This window comes from Dryobates pubescens, chromosome 3 (genome assembly GCF_014839835.1).
Source record: "Dryobates pubescens isolate bDryPub1 chromosome 3, bDryPub1.pri, whole genome shotgun sequence".
In the NCBI taxonomy this organism is placed as follows: Eukaryota; Metazoa; Chordata; class Aves; order Piciformes; family Picidae; genus Dryobates; species Dryobates pubescens.
Window position 1 is genome coordinate 34,157,229 of NC_071614.1, and position 27,235 is coordinate 34,184,463.

The 27,235-nt window shown below is 37.8% G+C and overlaps 1 protein-coding gene across 1 annotated transcript in view; it reads left to right on the forward strand.

The window, feature by feature from the left end:
• COL21A1 (collagen type XXI alpha 1 chain) overlaps positions 1 to 27,235 on the forward strand; it is a 109,126-nt gene that overhangs the window by 24,028 nt on the left and 57,863 nt on the right. Inside the window, exons 2-6 of the mRNA XM_054179943.1 lie at positions 15,122 to 15,239; positions 17,086 to 17,637; positions 21,800 to 21,968; positions 22,143 to 22,359; positions 24,707 to 24,880. Of these exons, the coding sequence (XP_054035918.1) occupies positions 15,152 to 15,239; positions 17,086 to 17,637; positions 21,800 to 21,968; positions 22,143 to 22,359; positions 24,707 to 24,880 (1,200 nt within the window). The 5' untranslated portion in view covers positions 15,122 to 15,151. The remainder of the gene's footprint in view (positions 1 to 15,121; positions 15,240 to 17,085; positions 17,638 to 21,799; positions 21,969 to 22,142; positions 22,360 to 24,706; positions 24,881 to 27,235) is intronic.

The following is a 27,235-nucleotide window of genomic DNA, read 5'->3' on the forward strand; positions in this document are numbered from 1 at the left end:
ATGTTTTGGTGCTTTATAGGAGAACTGGTTTCTCTCTGCTCCTCAGAACTTGGCCACAGGCAGTTTTGGATTAGAATAGAATAGAATAGAATTAACCAGGTTGGAAGAGACCTTCGAGATCATCATGTCCAACCTATCATCCAACACCACCTAATCAACTAAACCATACAACCAAGCATCCTGTCAAGCCTCGCCCTGAACACCCCCAGCGTCGGCGACCCCACCACCTCCTCAGGCAGCCCATTCCAGTGGGCAATCACTCTCTCTGTGTAAAACTTCCTCCTAACCTTTTCTTGGTTCATGCTGTCTGATTTTTAAATAGAGCTGGGATAATGTATATCTTCTGCTCCTGCAGAATTACTTAAAAGGTGCCTTTGGAAAGTTGGGCAACTGAAGGCAATGAAATTTTGCTCAAAAATTCAAGTGATCTGAAAACTCTCTTACACTAACACCAAAACAGAACTGAAGCATGGATGATTGACACCTGGAGTAAGTAGTTATCACTTTAAATCATTAGCCTGTTTTCTTGTTTAATAAATAGGGGGCAGTCTTTCTTTCCTGAAAATGAACAGGCTAAGATGTAGAGAACATTTTGATACCAAGGAAAGTATTCGCAATTGTTACGATAATTATCATTCTCTTTTGTGACCTAAACATTTTGCTGCCCTTTTCCTGAAGGGATTGTTTTCTAATCTTGTTTGCTTACACATTTTTACTAGCTGATATGAAGCAATGCTTATGGATTATGGCATAGTTGCTAGTTACTATGGCTAAATTATAGCTGAATTCTGTTATTTGCAAATTGTTTATGAATTCTGATGTATTCCCATATAAGAGCAGATAATATAATCATACCTCTTGGAATAAGGCTTAGATTAAAGAAAATTTTATTCAAACAGTGGATCCGTTTCTTATAGTTTAAGTATCTTTGGCTGCTGACAGTGTAACCCAGAGATTCCTGTGGTGTGACTTCTTTTTTCAAGGAGATTAGGTTTTTATACAATCATTCTGAAGTAACAAATAAACATATGAAATAAATTATCTCATTGTGTGGAGTATCTAGAATTCACAGACCATTTATATAACTATTGTAATCTTAAAGTGCCTGCAAATACCACCATTGTTGCACTGACAAATACAGCTTCTGTAAAATGTGCCTGACTGTATTAAGTCAGTATTCTCGTTGTATTTAATATTTCAGTAATTTTGTATTTTGTAAATATACAGGATCACAGGATGTTATGGGTTGGAAGGGACCTCCAGAGATCATCCAGTCCAACCCCCCTGCCAGAGCAGGACCGTAGGATCTAGTGCAGGTCGCACAGGAATGCATCCAGATAGGTCTTGAAAGTCTCCAGCGAAGGAGATGGTATCAAGATTGGGGGTAATGGAATTTCAAAGAATACTTTTTGAACTGTGGTTGTTTCTTTTACATGAAAAGCAACATTAGATGGGGATTTGAGCATTCTGTACCTGGAAATAGATTAACCGTTATTTAAAGTTATACATTGTAATGTGTATGCTTATTTATTGTTATGACTTCCTGACTTGCTGTGTTGGGAGGCCCAGGCCTACAGACAATGCAGTGTTTATTTAGGCCTTAATGCAACATGTTACAGTCCAGGTGCAGATTTTATGATCCGTATTTTGGACTTTTTTGTTGAGTGGGAACTGCAGTCCAACCACATGTCATTTTAAGCTGAAGGAGTGACACTGTATCTACAAGGACTGGTTTTGTCTAAACCCACAGGTGCTATTTTTGTAACTTGAAGGCAAATGCTAGATTTATTTTATATTTTTATCTTATAGGTTACATGTTTTTTATACTTCATCGTATTGTAGACTGTAATATACTTGATTACATAGAAATGCATTGAACTTTAGTGAAAAGGAATTTGTCCATCTCTTCTCAATTATGTACAGAATTTTCTATATCCTGTGGTGCAGGTCAGGCATTGTTACTATTGGCTTGTGCTAATGAATGAACCATTAATGAATGGACCATGAAATCAGCACAGTGTTTTGGCTGAGTGGTTACAAATTTCTAAAACCTGGCCTTAGCTGTGGGCAGACAGTGGTAAGAATATTGATGAAGCTGAAGTTAAATGAGTAATACTTGCCTAATCATAGTAAAGAAACATGATCTTCAGGTTTCCGTGGGATGTATGGGAACACAGAAAATTTGAAGGAGTGAACTTGAGAGACCACTGAAATCAGGATTTCTGGCAAAGCAGCTTCAGCAAACAGCATCTAAGATAAATTTTGTATCTGTTTTGAGGAATAGAACCTGCTGTGGAGTGTTAGCGTTCTGCATTACTAGTATATGCTTGTTTACTTTGAAAGAGCTGTCCTCAGGTACAGAAATTAGCCTTGATTATGTAATTCCTCAATCATAATTCTCATAATTCCTAATGGACTTCAGTATATAACTTCTACTTTAGATGCCTAGGTCTGGCATTGAAATGCCAGAGACGCTTGTTTCTACTCAACCCTAGGGGAAACTGACATCATGCCTTCATTTCTGCTAACAAAAGTTTCTGCGCAGTTCTATGTCTGATGCCAGGAATGCTTAAAACTGTGTGGCACAGTAGGTACCTAGCATGAACCTGATTCCTAGAAGGACTTACAAAGTAGAAATTCCTGCCCTACCCGTGGATCCTCGTCAGGCAGAAATTTTTAAGACATATTTTTAGAACATGCTTCATCAAAAGCAGTGTTTTTTACGCTTTATAGCTGGTAGGAGCATTATCAAAGAGTACTAGGTTTAATTTCTTCCTCAATCTGAAAGAGTTTGAACCATTTACCAATCATTTTTGGTAAATGATTAAATGGTGAGCTTCTAGATAGAAGTGGAATGAGAGAGAAGTATTTTCAGGTTCTAAAGCGATCCTTGTGGCATAACTGATATTCACCCAACACTAGAGAACTCAGATTTGGTTTGTGTGTTAGGCCTGCAAAAGCATACTGCATTACTCAGGAAGCTTTTGTTGTTTACAGTGGACTAAAGTGAGATGAGTATGTGTCAGCTATGTTAGAGATTATGCTTCTTACTACATGCAGAGGAAAGCTATGTGAAAAGTCTGATTTGTTCAGGCAAGGATAATGACAAATATGAATGTGTGTTGTTGTATTGGAGACAAAGCTGCAAAATTAAAGGACACAAATGCATTGTTCATACTTCTTTGAGCAATAGCAACACTCAACAGCTTCTTTAGGGTTTTCCTATTCAAAATGTGTCTGACCAGAACTGAAAAAGTGTCTGTCTGACCCTGTGATGGTCTATGGCAGTGATAGAAAACCTTGCTCATTGAAGGCTGTGCCTAACTCCAGGCTATCTTTTACCACCAGGAGACTGCCTTCTGGTACAGAGGTTTCAACACCTATTAGTTGTACCATGTTCTTACCTTAATAGATGACTAAATACAGAAATAAATCTTCAGTGCATTTTTGAGCCTGTCCTTTTAAGTGCATGTTAATTAAACCTTCTAAAGCTTTGTCTGTAGAGCAAAAGAAAATACATTTAGAAGATCTAATTCTAGATCCATCTTGAACTCTTTTTGTGTATGTTTTCTAGTGAATTATTTAATGCTGTATGTGGCTTAAGTAGGGTATAGAACTTTTTTTTTTACCCTCTTCTGTGTTTAATGGTTGTTTGTGTAGCTGGTTTACTGTATTTTAGACAATTTACAAATCTCACTATTTAAAAGCTGTTAGATATTTTCTAATAACACTACAGAAATGAACATGAATCTTATGCATTATGGAGAGCAAATATAAACCAATGATATTATGTTGTTGCTCTATAGCATAAATGCAGGGACTGAACTGTGGCAAATCTGGAGGTTTTGGGTTGTACCATGACAGATGCTAGCAGCACCTCATTTTGTCAGTTTGCACCAAATATTTAAAAATTAATTGGAGAAAAAAAAAATGCAAAACCCTTCCATTATTTACCTCCAGCATCTTTAGTGTTCTGGTGATAAATGGTCAAACTCTTAGGAATGCATGAAGAAAGTTAGGAATTGCATATAATTAAAAGGATTACTCCCAAAGGGAGGCTGTGGAACATCATGGTCTGAAGAATCTGTGCTAGTAATTCATTTAAACCATGACTTCTCATTGTATGAAACACAATTTGGAACTGACATTTAGCAGATGAATTTTTCTCCACAAGCCTTATTTATATGAAGTCACTGAGACTTCATGCGTGGTGCTTTTGTTGAGCTCTGTAATTCTTAGCTTCAAGTGCCACAATAAACCCTGGAAAGAATTCTTCCTTGTATATAAATTCAGCAAACAAACCAACCAACCCCAAATCTACTCATTTTCCTATGAGTACCAGTTTGCCTTTGTCTGAAAATGCATCTGGCACCTTCAGAAATGTCAAATTTCTGGCACGAATAATAACATATTGTATTCCTTTAACCATTTTTGAAAGCCAAGTATTAAAATCTATGACAATATAAAATCTGCTTTTTGTAGGTTAAGGGATTTCTCTGAAAGGGAAGTTACACACCCATTTATGCATGAAAGCATGACCTGCACTTCTGATACCATCAATATACAGTGTAAGCAGCTTATTATAAGCCCTATCAAGTGTAGCATGTTTTATTCTTTCTTTTGCAACCTGTATTGGTGACAGTAGACATTTCTTAACTGACTCTGTGGAAAGTAAGTTACATGTGATTTGAGATACCGGAACTACTTTGAAAAAAATAATCTGTGCTTTTGAAAGAAAACGTTATCTAATCTGCTCTAACCTCTAATGGTCACTTAATTCACCTATTGTTAATTAAGTCAAGGATGCTTTAGGAATGTGATACTTCTGACCTAAGAGGAGTGTCTGAGGTTGGGGTTGTTCAGTCTGGAGAAGAGGAGGCTGAGGGGAGACCTCATCACTCTCTACAACTGCCTGAAGGGAGGTTGGAGTGAGGAGGGACCCAGCCTCTTCTCCTTGGTGGCAAATGACAGGATAAGAGGAAATGGTTTCAAGCTGTGCCAGGGGAGGTTCAGGCTGGATACTAGGAGATTCTTCTTCACAGAGAGGGTTATCAGATATTGTAATGATCTACCCAGGGCAGTGGTGGAGTTGCCATCTCTGGAGGTGTTTAAGCAGTGTGTGGACCTGGCACTTGGGGACATGGTTTAGTGTTGATCCTTCAGTGTTGGGTCAAGTGTTGGACGGGATGGTCTTTGAGGTCTCTGCCAACCAGATGGTTTCTGTGATTCTGTGATTATTAACAAATTCTAGGCCTCTTAATGTAAGAAAGTAACAAAGGGCTTAACTGATTGTTCTGTTCTCTTGAACAGAGAAGTTGCAAGAGGAATTGCATGAACAAGAGGGAATGGGAAAGTCTTCAGGTATTTACTGCGTGGGGTTTAATAGTGTAGAAGACAGAGTCTGTCAGAATAGTCTGAGGTAGGATGCTCTTTATGCTATATAATATTAATTAATTTTGAAAAAAACTTTCCTTCTTTCTTCTGATTCCCTGGTGGAAATCTTAGAGGTCTGTGGATGATGAGTGCTTGTAACCGTTTGGGATTTCTGTTGAGTATAGTAGCAAATCTCATCCCTGGGGCCAGATGGCTGTCTGACCCATATATTGACAATTTCTTCCTAGACATAGAGTGGGAGGAAAGAATTTGCTTTCTTTCCATGTGCTGTAACCTGCAAGATGGAACAGGATGCTGCCTTCCACCCCCACTCCCTCCTTCCAGTGCCAGCTTGCAGGGGGTTGTGTGCAATGACTGAGGAATAACTTTTTGCAGTTTTGAATACAGATTTCTGAGAATTTCCAAGTGTATTACAAACTTGAGTGTCTCTGACTGTTGTAGCTGATTTTTAAACAAACACCTCTCAGATTAGAGGTTAGTTCTTCACTGTATACTTGAGATTTGGAATTGTACTTCTGTTGTACTATTCAGATCAGATTTGTGAATGTCTGCGGGTTACACAAGTGGCCAACAGCACAGGTTGTCTGGAGTGAGAGAAAGTAAAAGTAAAGGTATTGGAAGTAAATGGTTATATTAGTATTTCAGGGTTCAGAGACTTCTTCCTAGGGAGAAGTAAGATGGTACTTTTGGTTCTGCTAGCTTAATAGTGGGAGTCACTCCCCAACATCACCAAGGGTATGACTCACCGGAAAATAAGAATGCGATAGGTGGGCAGTTATGTTACAGGTATGGAGCTATGTATCCAATTACAAAATATCACATTGGAAAACTCAAGCACAAGGGGACATTTTTAACATCTTAATACAAACACTGAGCCTTAAACAACAAAAGAGAAGAGGTGGAGTTACTCAGGATAGGGGGAAAACTACCACGACTTATTAAAGGGTCATAGGCAATAAAATGCCAGCTGTGAAAGTTAAAAGCCAAAGAACCTAGTGGATGTTTACTACAAAAGCTCCTATTGCCTCTGACCACAAGATAAATTCTTTCTTCAGCACCTATGAGGTGGCATAATGAAAAAATGCAAAGTTGGTTCATTTGATAGTGGCTTCAAACTAGAAGACATTTGTTAAGCATCTCACATGCAGAAATGTGGCTGCATGTTGTGTACATGTGATGGGAGGTATATGGAGTACTTATTGGGTGTACTCTGAATTTCCAAAGTGTAGGATGTACTCTGCTGGTTGCTCAGCTGTCTGCTGGTCTTGTTGACAACGGGAGAGTTCAAGATGTGAGGGGTGACAGTGGCTGCCCCTCAAGCCCCACTCTGCCCTGTGGGGCAGCAGGAAGGCAGGGCTGTCTGGGCCTGCTTCCGCTACCCTGTCCCACCCCTTCCTCCTATCTGCTTTTCCTCACACTCTCCTCTTACCTTCATATGCCCTGTTCTGTGACAGAACAGTTCAGAAAAGCAAACAGAGCCCTACTCTCCCTTTTTTAAAAGTGGAGAACAAACAAAACAAAACCAAAACCCAACCAAACCAAACAAAAACCCAAACAAACAACCAAAAAACCCCACCCTACCAACCAACCAAAACCCAACCAAACAAAAAACCATACCAAACCAAAGCAAAAGAAGAAAGGGGGAAAGAAAGGAGTGAGGAGCTATTGGCAGAAGAGTGTATCTGACATATCAGGACCTATCTGAGTTTGGTAGCACTGACAATATTTCTGAATCTTCATCTGAGTTGCTTTTCTGAGTGCTTTGAGACCACAGCAGAAATGGATGAGCAATTCTGTGTATCACTTGTCAGCTAGGCATGATCCTAACATAGTTTTTAAAGTGGCATTAGAAGATCTTGGCTTGGAATAGTTCTGGTTTTATGTTGCTTTTATGCTACTTTCTATTTGCTGCAAAGAGATTGTTGTACCTTTGTCTTGGACTTAAGCCAATTTCTATAGTGGTTTCATTGCTAATTATATGTAATTACATATAATTTATTACATATAGTTTCCAGTTATTGCATTATGTGTCCCTCTCTTCTGCTTATAATAGCTGTCCCACCTGAACTCTACATATCTTATTGTATGCTAGGTTAATAACAACTATGTACAAATTTTATCCTATTGATTAGCTGTTTTGTTTTCCTTGAATCTTTCTAAGGAGGGAAAATTCTGTGGAATCTCAAGTTGCTTGATAAACTTGTGCCCAGGTGGCCAAGAAGGCCAATGGCATCCTGGCCTGTATCAGGAATAGTGTGGCTAGCAGAAGCAGGGAAGTCATTGTGCCCCTGTACTCAGCACTGGTTAGGCCACACCTTGAGTGCTGTGTCCAGTTCAGGGCCCCTCAATTTAAGAAAGACATGGAGACTCTTGAACGTGTCCAGAGAAGGGCCACAAGGCTGGTGAAAGGCCTTGAGCACAAGCCCTACGAGGAGACGCTGAGGGAGCTGGGGTTGTTTAGCCTGGAGAAGAGGAGGCTCAGGGGAGACCTTATTGCTATCTGCAACTACCTGAAGGGAGGTTCTAGCCAGGTGGGGGTTGGTCTCTTCTCCCAGGCAATCAGCACCAGAACAAGAGGACACAGACTCAAACAGCGCCAGGAGAGGTTTAGGCACGAGGTGAGGAAAAAGTTCTTCACAGAGAGAGTTGTTAGCTGTTGGAATGGGCTGCCCAGGGAGGCGGTGGAGTCACCATCCCTGGAGGTGTTTGAAAGGGGATTGGACGTGGTACTTGGTACCATGGTTTAGTAGTCATGAGGTCTTGGGTGACAGATTGGACTTAAGGATCTTTGGGGTCTTTTCCAACCTTGTTGATTCTATGATTTTAAGAGAAATAACAGCAGAGGCTTTTCACAGAAGAGAGAGGAGACCTCAAATTCATTTGTTGCAACCAGAATACAGCTGCCAACTGTGGTTGCTTACATAAGTTGCCCATCATATATTCTTTTCCAATCAATTGTGTATCTGTCCAGCAGTTCAAATGCTGTGGTAAGCCTCCTTTTTCTCTAACCCATAATAACTAATTGCTGGCACCTGGCACATCATCCTCTTGGAGTAGAAATAAATCCAACAAAGTACAAAGTGCCAGAAGAAATTTGATTTAACAAGTCCTGTGTGACTTCAGATGTTGGAGCATGAATACAAACTTTCTCTGCTGTAGACTGAAGGAGTTCTGTGGGTTTGCTGTGCTTTACTGAATGAAAAATTTATGAAAAATTTATATTCAGCCTATTCCACTTACGAGGATTCTTTGCTTTCAGAAATACCTGTCTTCTTGCTTGGGTTATAATATCTATCAACTGCTTACTTTTGTCTTTGATGTACAGCATCAAAATCAATGTAAAGCCTTTTTACAGTTGATATAAACCCTTCTTACCAAAATCTGCTAAAAACTTGATAATTTGTTTAATCCTCTCTGCTCATTTGCAATACTTTATGCAGGGTATATATAAAAGCTGTAAATACAGAGTGTACTCTTACCATATAGTACTGATTCCTGTGGTTTATTTTATACATATTGAAGACCTCTAATAGCAGAAATTTTAATTCTGCTGCAGAATAGTTTAATTTAAACTAACAGCACATTGTTGTTGTTTTTTCTTACCTATCCTTAAAATGTTTCTTGGAGTGAAGTGGTTTGCTCTGTCAGTAGTTTGGGCAATATTCTTTTGACTGTTTTAATGAGAGATTTAAATTGTGGCTGTGGCATAAATGAAGTATCAAACTTAAACTTGGAGTAGTTGTTAGTACCTTTACTGAACTTTGGGGTGGAAATGCAAACTAACATTTGAGCAGCAGGAACAGACCCTGCTAGTGTGTACCTGAAGGACCAGAGATGGGTATTCAGGGACAGATGAGACTGATTTCTGATGCTGCAAACAAGATGTGATGCTGTGGTTTCTTAGGTCTCCAGTATTCATTCACTTTCTGCAGGTGCTTGGGCATTCAAGCTAACCAAGACTCTTTGCTGTGGACACCACACAGCTCCCGTTGCTGCAGCTGTGGACTTGAGAAACTCATTCCACTGCAACAGGTCTTTGTCTGCATCTCTCCTCACCTCTTTTGTGTGTTTCTCCAGCTCTGTCTGGAGGTCTGTGTTCTTTAGTCTGTGTATCAGGTAGGCTTTTAAACTTGCAGAGGGAGGAGAAATAAAGCTGTGCCTCTAATGTTTGCCACCATTGTAAAAAGAAAGCAATTATGAGAATGGGAGAGAGGGCCCTGTAAAAGTCCCATTAGCCTTTTCTTATTAAGGGAGTCTGGGCAATGCTTTCTGCATGATTCTAGGGTTAAGAAATAAAGTATCTTGAACTCTGTACTCCATGTAATTTGTATAGCCTTGTATTCTTGTGTAGACTAAGCACAGATATTGCTTGGCCAGAATGGAAGCATTTTGCAACTGCTTTTCATTCTTGTTGCACTAGTATTAACTATTAAAAAAATAATAAAACTCAGAATATGTGTAACTTAAACACATAATTTTCTTTCTGTTAATAAAACCTCATCTGAACTGCTCTGCAATCATGTATTTACTGTTGTAGAAGATTCCTGGTATGAATGTAATTATACAGATAATTATGCCAAAAGAGTTCATTCCAGTGTAGAAACAGAAAGAAATGGTATAGTGAATACTAAAGTACTTGTCACTATGTGAGATTTTAACTATTTATTTAGAATCTTGCATTTATGCATGTATGTGTATGTGTAAACTGAGCCTAAATTAAAGATGTCTTCACAGCCACACCCTTCCCAGGAAATGCTGTTATTCTTTTAAATGTTTGCAATTATAATATCCTCATCAGTTTTGCCCACCAAGAATAATAAATAGGAGGATAACAATATATTAATAATAAAATTAGGAGGAACAGTTTGTTGAAACATTAATGCAGAATGGGACTGAAATACAAGTGAAATAAACATAGATTCAGATGTGTTACTAGATAAAAGTAACTGACTAAGAATAACCTTGTAGATTTTTCGAATGCTTAGGAGTGGTAGCAGAAGGTAGAGGTAGGAAAAATACTTACATCTAAGTTGCTGTAACATTTTATTTGTAAAACTCACTAAATTTGAAAACAGAAGAAATGTAAAAAGATGATGATGCAATATTGCATTACTTTGCCACATTTTTGGTATGTATAAACCAGGATTTTCAGGGTTGCTTTTCTCTCACTGTACAGTTTCTCCAGTACAAGTTTGGAAATGTAAACAATCTCCTGTGTGTCCTTTCAGTCATTATTGTTGTAATGTTTTAATGTTTGTTCTTTTGTAGGCCAAACCTAACAAATTTTTGTTGAATTATATTTATACAGTGATGTAATATGAAAGAAGTGTTAACTTGTACTTGGAAGGCAAGATAATGTATGTAACCTTTAGTCTGGTTATTTTCTCAAAGTGCTGTGAAAGGTTGAAATCGTGTGCTTCCTGGATTCCTTATTGGGCAGTGAACAGCAATGGGAAGAAGTGCAGAAAGGAACTTCTTTCAGTGTAGTTCTTCAGCAAGAAATCTTCATGCAGCAGAGAAGCCAGGATTTTCAGAGAAAGGAAATGTCTCTCCATTCCCCAGTTTCAGTAGTGACAAAACTTCACTGAAGAGCAGACAATTTTGATTCTGGAAGATTCCAAATTACTCTGAAATTCCAAATTGCTCTGAGTTTCTTCAGAGTGTTTTCCTTGGAAGAGTAAAATGATAGACTTATCTGGGCACTGGAAAGCTGGGTATGGAAAGACGGTATCAGTAAACCACCTTTTGAGATACAAAAGGTAATGCTTTAGGTAGCTTAAATGCAAAATGGAAATACTGCCTAACTTGCTTAATCACCTAAATTTCCCACTGAAAACTTAATTTGGATGCAAGTTTTTCTGTTGTGTATGTATACAGGAGATGACGTCGTTTGAACCCCTGTGCAAAGGTGTTCTGGGAGTTTAGTGCCTTTGCTGTCTCTAAGACACTGGCAGGCTTGAGCAGATGGCTGTACCACTTATCCACTGTGTAGGAAACCTGAATTCAATTTCCTTCCCAGCCAGAGGTGTTCTGTGGCCCTGTTTGTTCAAATGCTGCTGCACAGCAAAATTCCACTGCCAAGAATAAAGCAAGGAGTACACTGTGGGAACTGTCCAATTGGTTAAAGCTGCCTAAAATGACACAGCATGTAGGTGAGGCAGTATGTCACCAATTTCCAAACTTCATTGAGTTTTCTTCCTATATGTGACGAAAACTGAATGTGCATTGGGGAGGCTGTAATTTATCTGTCTCTGATCATGCAGCCAAGCTTTATTGTACCTTCTTTCTCTCTTGCCTGTGGTGAAGATGGAAAATAATACTCTGTTAACTCTGTTTTGGTGGAGAACAGGATCTTAAACTGCTGCCCTGTGGGTTATGGTTCAAGGACCTGATGCTTGGTAATTATATTGGATTTGGCTGAGCTGGAGTTAGTTCTGTAACACAGCAGTGTTTTCTCTTTTTCTGAGCAGTACTCCCACAGCACCAAGGCTGTGCTTTTCCAACATTCCTCATCCAACAGTAGGCTGAGGAATGGCCAAGATCTTGGGAGGGGACACAGCTGGGCCAGCTGACCCAAACTGACCAAAGAGGTATTCCATACCATATGGCGTCAGCTCAGATAGAAAAGCTAAGAGAAAGAAGGAAGTGTTGGGGGCATTTGGTGATGGCGTTTGTCCTCTGGTGCAACCACTATGCATATTGAAACCCTGCTTCCCGGGGAGTGGCCAGACACCATCTGCTGATGGGAAGCAGAGAATAACATCTTTGTTTACTTGCTTCCACCGCACATGGCCTTTGCTTTTGCTTCTATCTTGACTCGCAGGCCTTTTGTTACAATTTCCCTCTCCCCTGCCCATCTCTGAAAGGGAGTGATAGAGCAACTTTGGTTGATATCTGGCCCCCATCCAGGGCCAAACCACCACAGTGACACTGCTGTTTTACCTTTAATTTACTCTGAGATGCACAGAAACTTGCCTAAGTCTTCATGCAAGTCTCAAAGATACTCAAACATATCTGTGTTCTCTACAGCCCCTCATTTCAGGGTCTCAGAGAAGAGGCCTTTACATAACCTGTTTGTAATCCCTCTGTGACCATTTTCCCAAGGGTACTGTTTCCACTCTGAACATCTGATATCGAAGTGGCATGTAAAAGCCCAAGATAAAAAGCATACAGTGAAGAAGGAAGAATGGCTGTAATGAATCACGGTAAAGGTCCACCTAACTCGATATCCTGACTTAGTTAATGTCTGATAGACCTTTGTGGCTTTAGTTTAAAGAGTTCTGTGAAGTTGGGAGATAGCTGAAGGCTTACTCCTGCCACCCTGTGCATCACCAGAATGACAAAGCCTCTGGGTCCAATGCGCTGTCCCATTTAAGATAGGAAAATGAAATAACCATGGGGAATAGCTTGAAAAATACAGTAACACAGATGCTATTTCTCCATACTCTTTCAGTCCACAACACTTTTCTTGAACTGGATGCAACCTCTGTGTATTTAGTAAGTAACCTTCTATGGATTTCTCTTCCATAAGCTTTGGTATATTGAACATACATGTTTAGTATAACTGAGGGGTGAGAAAGCGGTTTGATAAATGTGTTTTCCTGGTTACATTTGGCAAAACCACAAACTAATCACAGCAGATAATTTAGATTTAGTTTTTCTCATTGCTTAGCATATCATAGAATATCTCAAGTTGGAAGAGATCTATAAAGTTTGTTGAGTCTTCACTACTGTTTGCAAATGCAGAAGAAATCCCATGTTCCTCTGCTGGTGCAGTGCTGGGACAGATTCTCTTAGTGCTTACTTGCACAGTTTGATGCAGCTCCTGTAGCTCTAGTGGCAGAAGTTTGTCATGAGGACCCTGACTTCTTGTAGCAGCAGCACAGTTCTCAAAGGCAGAGAAGAAAGCAGTAAGCACTTCCATGGACCGCCATACAGACAACTTACTTTCTCTTAAAAACCCTGGAGATAGAAAGGACATGATCAGCAGTAATGAATTTTGGCTTTTGGCAGTGTCAATGGAGAGGATACTACTCATGGCCTCTCCATGGTAGCACTTGGGCAAGTGCTTTCTGTAAGTAATTTCAAGTACATTTCTGTTGCTTATGCTATAATTACCGTGTTGACAGGATACAGAATTTTGGTCTCTGGAGTTGCTGGTTTGGCATCTTTTTTGACTGTTAAAAGTGCAGTGTGGTATCTCTATTTTCCTTCAAATAAACTGAATATTGTGTAATTCCTGGAATCCTCATTGGCTGGTTGCTTAAGTCTTGGGTTTATCCTTTTAATTTTGGTTTCTATTAATAAGTCCATTTTGGACTACTAAATAGTTATTTGGCTTTATACTTACAACGACGCTCTCAAGTTCAGTTTATCATATTTTTCAGGATTTGTTATAAATTAAATACAGAAGGACTCTTGAAAGAGATGGGAAAAATGATCTCTTGAGGGAATGCAATTTGATTCTGCAAATCAAGACAATCTTGTTTTGCCAGATATCCTTTTAAGAAATAAAACTTGGAGCATGATTTTCACCAAAAGAAATCTTGCTTTCATGTAATAGTTTAATGTTACAGATGGACGGTGAAGGCTGTTGCAGCATTCAATGTTTAAGAATGGAAATTCTTCACTGTGAGAAAAGAGACACAAATGATTCCTGCCCTGTAATTCACTCCTATGATTCCCTCACAGTGATGCCTGATAGCTTGTGAAGGTATTCTCGTTGTTACTTTTTACTGGTGGAGCAAGAGTGAGCCTGGATATGCCCCTCAAGCAAAGCCAGGGCTGCGTGGTGAGCAGTTCTTTCTCTTTGGGTAGGCGGGGCTGAGGCAAGGAAGACCTTGCAACTGTTTCTTTCCTCTTTACCTTTTCTGTTTTGGGACTCCTGTTTCGCAGAGTTTTAAGTCAGCTTGGTGAGAGCTAACAGCAGGGTCACATAAGGGGTGGGCAGTTAATTTTTGCCTGTTGCTTAAAATACGTACATGAATGAGACGAATGCAAATGAGTAACAGGAGGAGAACACAGAAATTAAAAATTCAAAGGGCAGCACATTTCTGCTGGATGTATGAGTGCAGCACACCACAGCAGAACACCACAGCAAATCCCCATGAGTTTTCTCTTCCTTACTTCCCCTGTAACACCACTCACCTCCTACTAAAAGCGATTTTGGCACAACCCTTTCCCTCTGCTCCTCAGCCAGGCTCACCAACACTCTTACTCCAGGACAGCCTGAAAATCCTACTTTCGCATGTACTTTCCCATGGTGAAGTACTAGTATTTCTGTGAAGCACCTCCTTCCACACAGGTGAACCTTGTAGCCCCCAGCTTTCTGCTTCCCACCCAAACAGTTCTGAGCATTTTCCTTTTCCCTGTAGTTTCTCTTGTTCCTGCTAATCTGAGGGGCCCATCCCTGAAGGTACCAGTGGGTAATGTTTATAATAGGATGAGCAGAGATGCAAGGAGGTGGTGCAGTTTAAGAGAGGAATTAGTGACTTCTGCAGGGATTGGGGAAAGGCTGTGCCAGTGACCATGATCTCAAATTTGGGCATATGTGTCTGACTGACACTTTTTGGGTCTGTGGTCTACGCCATTACAGGTCGGCTATATGTCTGGGCTTACAGGTTTGATTCAAGGTTGTTCCTCATGCACAGGTTTTAAAACAACAGAAGTTTGAATTCGTTTTGTAATATAATAATAACATCTTGTCTTTTCATTTCTTCCCATCCAGTTTAAGCTCAAGACTGAAAATACAACACACATGGCACAAATCATAACATTTTTTCAGATGATGTTAATTCTGCTGCTTCATGATTATGTCTCAGCTGAAGATGGGGAAACAAGAGCAAGTAAGTCTTAAATTTTGTACTTCATACAAGGACAATTTCAAAGCATGCTTTCAATTTGTAGTATCCATTTTCAGGTCAACATATACACTTCTGTTGGCAATTTTTTTTTTTCCAATGTAATTTTTCTGATTAAAATCCTGTAATACATGCTAAGTAAATTAAATACCTTATTTCTTCTTTAGGAAGGGCATATCTTTATTTCTTATTGTTTCTTGTAAAGCTCAAATCTTGATTTAAACTTGTGTCTTCAGTGTTGGTATTTATATTTTGATTTCTTCAGAAGTAATTTTTTGAATAGCTTCATGTTATTTGAGAATCCAAATATGAAAAATAAAGGTCCTGTGAGAGAAAGCTGAGATAACCCCAGCTCTGGGACAGATCTTACATGTGTGTCTTCAAAATTTGCACCTCAAATCCTGCCAAACCAAGATGAATACTCTAAATCTGGTTTATGGAAAAGGAAAAGTTAAAGCAAGGTAGATTTTAGAAAGACATAGTGGCAGTATAGAAAGAGTATGGAAAACTCTCTACTGGTGACCATGATATTGTAAGGACAGGTTCTTTTTCTCCAGTTTTGCTCTTAGTCCAGCAATTTTCAGTATTTCACAATAAACTACATCAAATTCCTTTGGTTCTCTAGAAAGCTGGGTCTGCTTTGAGCAGGGTCCAACAACATCCAAAGTCCTTTCCAACTAAAATTACTCCGTGATGCATATCCCTGCACGACAGAAGATGCATGCTGCTTGCACCTTGTTCATTTTCCCGGTGTCTTTTATCTTCATCACAATCTGCATTGTAAAGCCATCACTTCAGCAGAATAAGGGCACTTCCTTTCAAGGAAGTTGAAATCTTCACCTGACCAGAAGTGTCCAAAGGCAGATGTCATCAAAAGGCAAAGCTCACCTTCTCTCCCGAGCTGGTGTACCTGCAGCCTTCCACAAAACAGAATGCACAATAATACACAGCAACCCTTATGATACTGTGCACCATGAGATAGAAATAATATGTCTTGGTTTTGGCTCTCTCCTCGGTACCTCCTATGTCAGTTATCTAAGCTCCTTCCACAGTCTGTGGAAGGTGAGTCTTGCCTCTAGAGTTACTCACTCCATCTGAAAATGTGCATATACGATGAATAAGGCTGTCTTATAGAAATGCTGCTATCAGTCCATGGCCTACACTTGGCAGTTAAGCCTAAAAGCTCAATTTTTAAATGACTGTGGCTAGGAAACATGAATCCATGCCTAAGTCATCATGCTGTTACATTATGTTTGTTAAATCCTTATGTGATCTTACATGCTGGAGATTTGGCTTGTTTAATGAGAATTTTCCTCTACTGAAATTTAAATATGGTACCAGCAGCATTCATCTGAGACTTGGGATATTATAATAACTAGTTCTGTAAGTAGAACTGCCAGGAGTCAACTAAATTGTAAAAGGATTTGAGGTTACCGCTGAATTCTGGAATATTCAGATTATGTGCTTCCTCTGCAGTGTGCTTGGTTTGCAAATAAAAATTAATTTTTATGTTTATAATTTCTGCAGATGAAGGGATATGGATAAACCCAAAAGGTATTCTTCTCTGTTTATTTTTCATAGTAATTTCTGGTGATGATGTAAAAAACCCAGAATCTTGTATTGTTTTCAGATGCCAAGTTGAATCTATAGGACTTACAAAACCCAATCTCGTTTTCCTGGGTAAACTCATCTGATTTTTTTAAAAATTGAATTTATTTCTCAATATAGATTCTGATACAAACAGTAATTGATATGAAAAATATTCTGTGGGAAAAAGACTTGAAAGAGTTGATTAAAGTATTCATTTGATGTTGGGTTGTTTTTTTTCCAGGTTGCAGAACTGCCCCGGCAGATTTGGTTTTTATATTAGATGGCTCCTACAGTGTTGGCCCAGAAAACTTTGAAATAATCAAAAGCTGGCTTGTCAATATTACGAGAAATTTTGACATAGGGCCAAAGTTTATTCAAGTTGGAGTTGTCCAGTACAGTGATTACCCTGTACTTGAAATTCCTCTCGGAACTCATGAATCCACTGAGAACCTCATCAGGGAAATGGAGTCCATACACTACCTGGGAGGAAATACAAGGACAGGAAGAGCTATTCAGTTTGCCTTTGACCATCTTTTTGCAAAATCTTCAAGGTTTTTAACAAAAATAGCAGTTGTTCTCACTGATGGAAAGTCCCAAGATGAAGTCAAAGACATAGCAGCAGAAGCAAGGAAAAACAAAATAACTTTGTTTGCTATTGGTGTTGGCTCTGAAATTGAGGAAGCTGAACTTAAAGCTATTGCCAACAAGCCTTCATCAACTTACGTCTTTTATGTTGAAGATTATATTGCAATATCAAGAATTAAGGAAGTTATAAAGCAGAAACTCTGTGAAGGTGAGCAATATAATTTTTTTACATGTGCAGAATGTAGCTTTGTACCCATATTTCTTTATTTCACAAGCAGAATGGATGGTAAATGTAACCTAATGGACTTGATAATTTTTACTATGATCTTTCATTTTGAGTTCATTTGTGGAAATCACTCCCAAAATGTTATTTTCTCTGTTAAACAATGACGTGTATTTCAGTAAGAGATGGTGCTTTGACACAGTGTTTGAGTATGTAGCATTTTGCCCTAAACTCCAAATTTTTTTGCATTGATGATGTTTAGAAATCCTAAAATAGTTCAGGTTTTTCAAAGTGGTGAGGATATAGGACTTACTTTATCCTTTTCCTAGGTGTGGCTGATACTCATCCGCAATCTAGCATTTCCTCTTGACAGTTGACAGGGTTGTTTTTCTGCAATCAGGAGTTCTTCCACTAGCATGTCTTGAAAAACCCAGAAGAAATTCCAGGCTAAAGCACCTGGAACTGTAACAAGCTGTTACTGTCTTTTTTGGAATGATTTTACAGGAAAAAATAGCCAATACTAACACTGTAAAATTATTAGCTTTAGAATGCTGGCAGCACTACTACATTGAATTTTTCTGATAACTTTGTAAAAAAATGAGTTTTATATATATATGTAAGAGTAAATTGCTTATAAAATATATTGCTCAGAAGGACAGTGAATATTTTGTACATGCTTCATTGCTGAGAACTGATGCAAGTCATAGTTCAATTCTGCTGTATTTCTGCACTTAAGAATGAAAAATAGTTTTCATTTGCTCTCACTCTGAGTGTGGACTTGATTGAAAAAATATGGTGATACTTAGGTTGAGGATAATAGTGCTTATCTCTTGATATGCTTATGAAAATTATAATAATTCTTTGTGACTGATGTAGTGAGATGACGAGTCCAAATATTAAATCAGCTGAATTCTTTAGTAAAACTTCACGCAGGGAGAAATTCTCAAAAACAAACACGCTGTTTTCTTTAAATAAAATTTAGAAGCCACATTATATTTCAGCAAGGTACATTTTCTGCTTTTAGAATTAATTAGCATCCTTTAAAATTCAGCTGTGATATTTGATATGACTTTTATAGCAGCAATCTATGAGTGGTGATGACCATGTATGCAAAAGTGTATTTACTGTTTTAAGTGACCCTTCGCCTCCCCTCTGCTGTTTTACTCTTCCCTGGCGTTAGCATTGAGATGCCTCTCTCAGTGATCAGAGCCAGTTGCCAGCTTCATTTATAACTGCAGTGTCTTTAGCAGGTGAACTGGAAGACTAGTAAACTGGAATTCTATATCTGACAGGTTGGATTATTTTATTCATGTTTTAAAGATTCACTTTGGGAGAAGAAGTTCAGTGATGGGAAAGTAACAATTACTTGGTTGTGGTCAGCCACATGAAACAGCCTGAAAAGTCTGCGATTCTCTCTTGATTTCTTTGTTTTAATGTGTAAAAAATGTTAGCCTTTACTCTTGGGCATTTTAAACTTTGTTATTATATGAACATCAGTAAAAGAGTATATGGGGCAGCATTTCCTTTCTGTAAAAAGGAGTCTGAAGTTTGGTGATTTGTGTAACAAGTGCTGCTATTTCAAATAGCCTGGTGGACGGAAGGCTCTTGCATGCATTTTGGGAACTCTAGTGTTCTTTTTAGAGTGCAGCAGCATGAAAAAAAACTGCTGAATATGTCATCCAGAAAGGACAATGTGGGCAAGAAATACTATTTATTCTGGAAGTTGAACATTCCTGTAGTATTAATATTCTCTAGCAACAAATATAGAGAAGATTGTGTATCAAGAATGCATTAAAAAAAGTACACAATACAGACCTCAGAAGTACATTTGAAGTATGCTGAGGAAAGTTCCTTTGTATGGGATTTAACATTAGAAAGTTACTTCATGTTTCAGGAATGAAGAATACAGCATCTGAAAACTATAGACAAACACTAAAAGGGAATGAGAGTTCCGTATAGGCTAGAGGGTTGCTGTGACTTATGCTATAGATGCAACTCAGTTTCTCATGGAAACCAGCTCTTACTTTTGCCACTGATTTCTGTATCCCATAAAAGAGCTCTGTTAGTTATGGACGTATAGGTACAAGTTACTACTGGGTAGATTAGAATTGGACACAAAAGGAACATTTTTCACAGAACAATAAACCATTGGAATAACCTCCCCAGTGAAACAGATTCCTCAAGACTGGACAATTAGGATTCAGCTGGACAGTGTTCTGGGCCATCTTGTCGCAACTCTGCTTTTGCCAGGAAAGGTTGGACCAGATGATCTTTGGGGTCCCTTCCAACATGGTATTCTGTGATCCTATGAACATCATCCTGCCAGAAAATTAACCAGAAGACCCAGAAAAGGTCTGCCTTATTTGGAATGTTTTTGTGTAAATCTTCAATGTGCCATTGGAAATGTAAAAGTTTCTTCATGTATCATTTTACACATGCTTAATTTTTATTGTATTGTAAACACTGAATAATGTCCCTCTCACATAAAATAATCCTATTTCTGCATTTACTTTTTTATTTTTACACCAATTTTTTAATACTGTGTTCATTTTCATGTCAGTGTAGATGGTTATCTGGAATCTCTATTAATGGCAATATAATCATTGATCAGCTTTGAAATAAATAAGTTTAGAAAATGTCTCCATGATAACAATGAACATTGAAGAAACCTGAAAAAAGAGAGTGTTATTACTCTTACTTAATATCCTGCCTCCCCAACCAGAATGGGATAGTCTCTGACTGCCCATGGTCTGGTTATAATATCAGCGTTGCTGATACTATAAAGAGAATCCAGTCTAGACCTTTGAGCTGATAATTCTCTGGCACTAACACATGTGTTTTCCAGCCTGTGACTGGTCCAGATGGAGATGAAAGAAGTCTCCACCCATTCTGTGGAATTTATTCCTAACCTCTTCTCTTTCTATGAGCTGATGCTTTTCTGAAGAAACAGTGGGAAATTATGAAAATTTATTATTATGACTAGTTTAGCATAATTAGAATAAAACAAAAAATGTTTTCATTGATTCTAATGTATTTGCTTTAGTATTAAATTCCACTTCATCTCATTTTTTTTTGAGACAGCGTAGGTCCACTGCCTAGTATTGTTTTTACGTAAAGAGATAATATAACAACATTCAGCTGACTTCAGTTTACACAGAAAATATATTACACACTATTTGTCCAGTGAGAAGAGCTTCAAGCAGATTTCAGACAAAATAGATCGCAATTAATTTTGAGCAAAAGAAGGTGAAACAAATAATTGTAGGTAATTCTACCTTTGTCCATTTTCAATGCAGTTTTACAGTTAGTGCATTGTGTAAATTAATTTATAATTTTGTAGCTTTTAAAAACCATACAGTTTTATATATTAAATTCATTATTTTTATTAATCTGATAGAATAGAATAGAATAGACCAGGTTGGAAGAGACCTTCAAGATCATCATGTCCAACCCATCATCCAACACCATCTAATCAACTAAACCATAGCACCAAGCACCCCATCAAGTCTCTTCCTAAACACCTCCAGTGATGGCGACTCCACCACCTCCAATGGGCAATCACTCTCTCTATGAAGAATTTCTTCCTAACATCCAGCCTAAACCTCCTCTGGCACAGCTTGAAACTGTGTCCTCTTGTTCTGATGCTGTTTGCCTGGGAGAAGAGACCAGCCCCCACTTGTCTACAGCCTCCCTTCAGGTAGTTGTAGAGAGCAATAAGGTCTCCCCTGAGCCTCCTCTTCTCCAGGCCAAGCAATTGCATCTCCCTCAGCCTCTCCTCATAGGGCTTGTGCTCCAAACCCCTCACCAACTTTGTTGCCCTCCTATGGACATGCTCCAGCAAGTCAACATCTTTCTTAAACTGAGGGGCCCAGAACTGGACACACTGGATACTGTAATACTTTTTAACTGCAATTAGTGACAACTCAAAATAGTATGTGAATGTAATTATAGTAAAATATGACAGCTCGGTATTCTCACTCCATGTCTCTGAAGATTCTGTATGTCATTTTTTCTTGTACTTAATTGGCAGTTCTCAATTCTCTTTTATTTATTGAAAGACAGCTACAAAAAATTAGCTATGGGGGAGGATGCTTTTAAAAAATCCTAAGTCATATTTTGAACTATACTTTTACTTATTACTTTACAGAATCTGTTTGCCCAACGCGAATTCCAGTGGCAGCTCGAGATGAAAAAGGATTTGACATTCTTCTAGGATTAGGTGTGAAGAAAAAGGTTAAGAAGAGGATTCAAATACCAACCACTAATGCAAAAGCTTACGAAGTAACCTCACGTGTTGACCTGTCAGAATTGACAAGGTATTTAGATTTATATAATATATGTATATATAATATAAATATATAGTATTTAGATTTATAAATACAGCTCTAAATGTAGTAAAATTTTGGTTGTTTGCTTAAAGAGACTTATTTTAAGATTTATAGAAATATTTGAGTACTGTATTTTTTTCTTCCCCTCTCTCTCTTATTTAGGAATGTATTTCCAGAAGGTCTGCCTCCATCCTATGTGTTTGTTTCCACTCAAAGATTTAAAGTGAAAAAGACATGGGATTTATGGAGAATTCTAAGTCTGGATAAGAGACCACAGATAGCAGTCACTATTAATGGAGAAGAGAAAACTTTATCATTCACTACAACAAGTTTAATAAATGGCACACAAGTTATTACATTCACTGCACCTCTTGTTAGGGTAAGGAGTAAGTCATCATTGTAGTGGAATAATCATTTACACATCATTCTTCCGCCCTTTATGTTTTTTAAACGTGTTTTTAAGATATTCATGATCTTGGTTTTGGCTGCTCAGGCATTTAAAAACAGATGAGCAGAACTTATGTTCCTCAAAGTGCCTGCAGTGATTGTTGCTGTCAATGGTGGTTTCTACTCAGCAGGTAACGATGAAGATCACAGAGACACTTTTTTTCACACAGCTCTTTACTTAATACATACTGGAAAGTATTTTCTGCCTTTGGTATGGAGGACAGAAAATGTGAATGAAATAGTCCTCTTTTCTGAGAGAGTTCTTGTTAAGTGTCTAAATTCCCTGAAAATGCATGACAGAAGTTATTTCTCCAGATGAACATAGAGCAGCTTACAAAATGAGAGTTCAGTCTAGGTTTGTCCAGTTCTCTGTTGGATAAATGTTTCTTTTTCTCACTGAATGTGTGTTTTTCTCACTGAAGGGGTTTCCCTCCTTGTACAAACCAGTTTTATTGTCTTTTAGTGTATTGTGAAGGTTCTCTTTCAGTCTTTCTTCAGCAATTCCCATTGAAGTATTCAACTCTTCTAAGAAAGATTGTCTTGGTTGCAGGTGAGACAGAGGGATGGAGATTGAATGTCTCTGTTCATGCATTGGTAGGAGTGTAGGAATATGGCAGACCAGATTCCCATTCCTTTTGCAGGGAGTATTATTTAAGTGAACAAAGAGGGATGCTTCAGCAGACAAAGAGTGGTAAAGATTTACTGCTGGAGTGCTTCATGGCCAAGTGGGTTCAACTTTTCTGGGAAGTGGTGGCCCACATTTGAGTCCTTACTGCAAAACATACTGAAGGAATTTGAGATATAAATCCTCAAAGGAAGAACTCAAATCCAAGAGAAGGTCTTAACTGCTAAGCTTTTCCTAGGGAGTGGTATTTTATTCTTCTGTTACTGGATGGAGATTTTTACTTTTTCTTTCCAAAGTTTCTCTGCCTTTTAATAATTATTTGTGAGTAAAATTATTGTATTTTTTTGTTTGTTTGTTTTTTGAAGGAGCAGGGTTAAACCTAATTTACTAGGAGTTGTTAGAAAATTCAAGTCAATTTGAAAATAACTGTTTCTGGCAGCTACAGTGACAAATCAGTCTTATTCCTAGTCTCAGGTTTCCATGAATTCACCATGAAAAGAAGAGTTTTGTTTTTAAGTGTTTCTCCAAGTCTGCATTACTGTTACGGAGAACCAAAATTCTATGCCCTTTTAAGAGCTCTGTGTCTCTAAACACACTATAAATGCTACTATGTTTTTAATGACCCTTTAAATTTAATAAACACTGGTGATAATTTATCACTTTTACTCAGGAAAATAAATGTTATATATTATCTTCTGTGGTTGGGTTTGTTTGGTTGTTGTTTATTTTTTTTAATCTTCTGAGAGCCATTGTAAATAAACAAATGCCCAACTTACAAATGAAAGTAAAATAGAAACAGGTGCTATCTAAGGGTGTATACTATTAAGTGAGGTAAGATTAATTTCTATTTATGTGTACAAAAGTTAGCAAAATTCTATACCATACTGCAAGCTGTCTATGTCAGTTTACTTTTATGTGTACTAACCTTGTGTGGGATTAATTTCCATTAAATACATCTATATAAGAGTTCAGCATCTAGGCTAGGCTAGGTAAAGAGCTAGAATGTTGTTGAAATTAATGAAGAAGACATTTTTCCACGTGTTGAATCTAATTGCTAACATAGGTGAGTCTAATACTTATTTAAAGGATTCTCTAATTTTCTTTTACTTGTAGAACCAAGGTATTTGTTTAAACTACATCTTAAGCTAAAGAAATCTGCAGTTTTGTGAGATGATGAATCTAATATTTGGCTTATTCGTTACAATAGTGTGATTCTTTCTGCCAACATCATGTAATATTTAAGATTTATTTTTTTCTTTTTAAGTAGAAAGTCTTTCAAGTACAAGTTTGTTTTCACCATGACTTAAAATGTGGGGTCTTTGAGATATTACACTACTACTGAAAGAAAGGCCTCTGCCTTAATTTTGTAAACATGCAGATTTGAACATGTTCAAGATTATAGACTGAAAAAATATATGTGGGTTACAAAATAATTCTGAAATAGGTATTAATTATTGCAAAGTATCATCTTAATTTTATTATTACTTGGCAAATACTTATTTCCCTTCATGGTTAATATTTTTTTGTATGACTAAACCTGTTACATTGATCATCTCAACCACTGACAGTAACTGAAGGGTTGAGATGCAGATTTCTTATTTAAATTGAGGACTTTTTTTTTTTTAAACCATTCTATTTTCTTCACTTTTCTTAGACATTGTTTGATGAAGGCTGGCATCAAATTCGTCTCTTAGTAACAGAAGACTTTGTAACATTGTATTTGGATGGCCAAGAAATTGAAAGGAAGCCATTACATCCTGTTTTAGGTATTTACATCAGTGGCCTGACCCAAATAGGAAAGTATTCTGGAAAGGAGGAAACTGTACAGGTAAGCATATGCTGAAACCACAATAATTCAGAAATTGTACTGTAAATTAGCGTTGCACTGGCAGCTTCTGATTTCGTGAACTTACTCTTCTAATTTAAACTAGGCTGACATTTAATATATAAAAATTTGGTAGTGAAGAGGGAATAAAAGTTTGGGGGGACTCAGTACAACTAGCACAACCTGTGCAGTGGGTGGGTGCTTAATTGGTCTCACTGACTTCAAGGGCATTAATTTTTTGCTGAAACAAAATCCGATGCAACATGGAAGCCTTAATCCGGGAAACATCTCCCAAAGAAAGAATTTCCTCTGTGCTTGACACCTGTGTATGATTTTCTTGCCTGCATATGATTTCACCCCATCCAAGTTATGCTGGTAAAATGAGATAACAGTATTTTGATGATATTTCTTTCTCATCACTAGCTGTCACAATAGTAAAATGTATATCATCCCTGTTTCTGTCTTACTGCAAATATTTGATGCTCAGACTTCACTGTTTGATTCTGCTGTGCTAGAGTCCCTTCCCCACCAAAACCACTTTACCAAGATCCTCTGTCCTGAGGAATGCTAAAGTCCTTTTGCCTTCAGCACTTTGTAGACACTCAAAAGCTGGTTGAAACTTCAGGCTGTAAAGGTAAAGGCTGTGTAGACCCATGGCAAAGACGCTTGTGTTGACAGTGTTCCTGATGCTGACTAGATAGATTGTTTCCTTCTATTTCTAGCAATGTGGAAATGACATTACTAATTATACTGAAAGTAATGGAAACAATACTAAGAAAGACTAAATTACTTAGATGATGTTATTTTCAGTTGTTTTGAAAGCTATGATTTATTTTTGTCCCACCCTTTTTTTTTTTACTCTAATGTCATGGTCCTTACTGCTCTTATTAAAATACATTAATGTGTTTTGGATCATCTTCATTGACCCTCATCATATGTCCTTGCTCAGGTACTCCTAAATTTTGTGTATTTGTAGGCAGGCTTCAATTCTATCACTACCAGATTCTAAAAGTGTATGTGGAAACACGAATGTTGCACTGTGTGTATGACTGAACATTTCTGGTGTTAACATTGTCCATATACTAAAGTACCTCTTTGCGGAAACTACTGAATATTCGTCACAGATTTTGGGTAGGAGGTCAAGTGCTTATGGCATGGAAAATAGAGATTTCAGGATGGTAGTAATCTCCTGTATTTTCTCTGCTGGTGCAGGATTATCCCATTCTATAGTTTGTGCATTCTAGGATTGGTTGTCATTGTTGTGTCTTCTTTTTGTCTCTTGAGTCACTGCAGAAATGGGACTTCTATAGATTGCTGATAATAAAGTTTCCAAGTTAAAGAATGTTAGTATCTAAACTAAAAATGAAAAGACTTTAGAAATATTGAATTGTACAAGAAAGTCTTCTGATAGTGGTCTAGGAGAAAAGTAAAATTTCTGCCTCAGGTTGGAATTTTATATTTCTAGATGATTTCTATAAGCCAAAAAAGGTATTTCCTCTCTCCACTTCATTAGGTTGTGACACATTGTACAAAGCATTAGCAGTCAAACTTTGCCAGAATATTTCTATATAAATTGATTTTTGAGAAATACTTTAACAAATCTATGTACTGCCTTTCAGTGTAAAAGGTATTTTGAAATAATTTAAGAAGGGAATCAGCTGGGCATGGATAGAACAATCTTCTTCAGACATTCTTTGATGAATTCTCTTTCTGTGCTCTGGTTCAGATGTTTTCTAGCAATATTTTGCAACTGTTCTGTATTTATTTAGGATGTCACTGGCTGAAGTGCATTCCTGAGTAGCGATGATAAACTTGTGTGCATAATTAAGTGTTGTGAACTGTAGACATTTTAAATTTGAAGACGTATTACTGTGCATGGTATCCAGTTTATAGTATGTGATTTCAAATGAATGTGACAGTGCTTTTTTCTCTCTTTGCAGTCAGGATAGTTTATGCTAGGAAAACTGAATTCAGTGGTTTCATTTTAGAGGAGTATGGCAACAAACCAGAAAGGCACAAACTTTTGTATACCTGGTGCTAGTGTTTTTATTGGGTGCTTTTCAAAGCTTTACGTTACACAGCTAAGCTCTAAACCAAATTCTTCCAAGCATCAGGGATGCTTTCTGATACTTCACTAAAACTTGTATCTAGTAGACACAGGTGAGTGTGAAAACATCTTCTCAGGACTGTTAAAGTACAAAGGAAAAAGTTGTTTTGGCCTGTGCTGTTGTAACTTGTTTTCCAGTGATACTGGCAGGCAGTCTAATTGCATGATTGGATTTATTGCCAAGGATTAGGAGCTGTGATTTCTATTATTTTAGAAAAGAAATCTTGGATTGATTATTTTTCTTACAATAA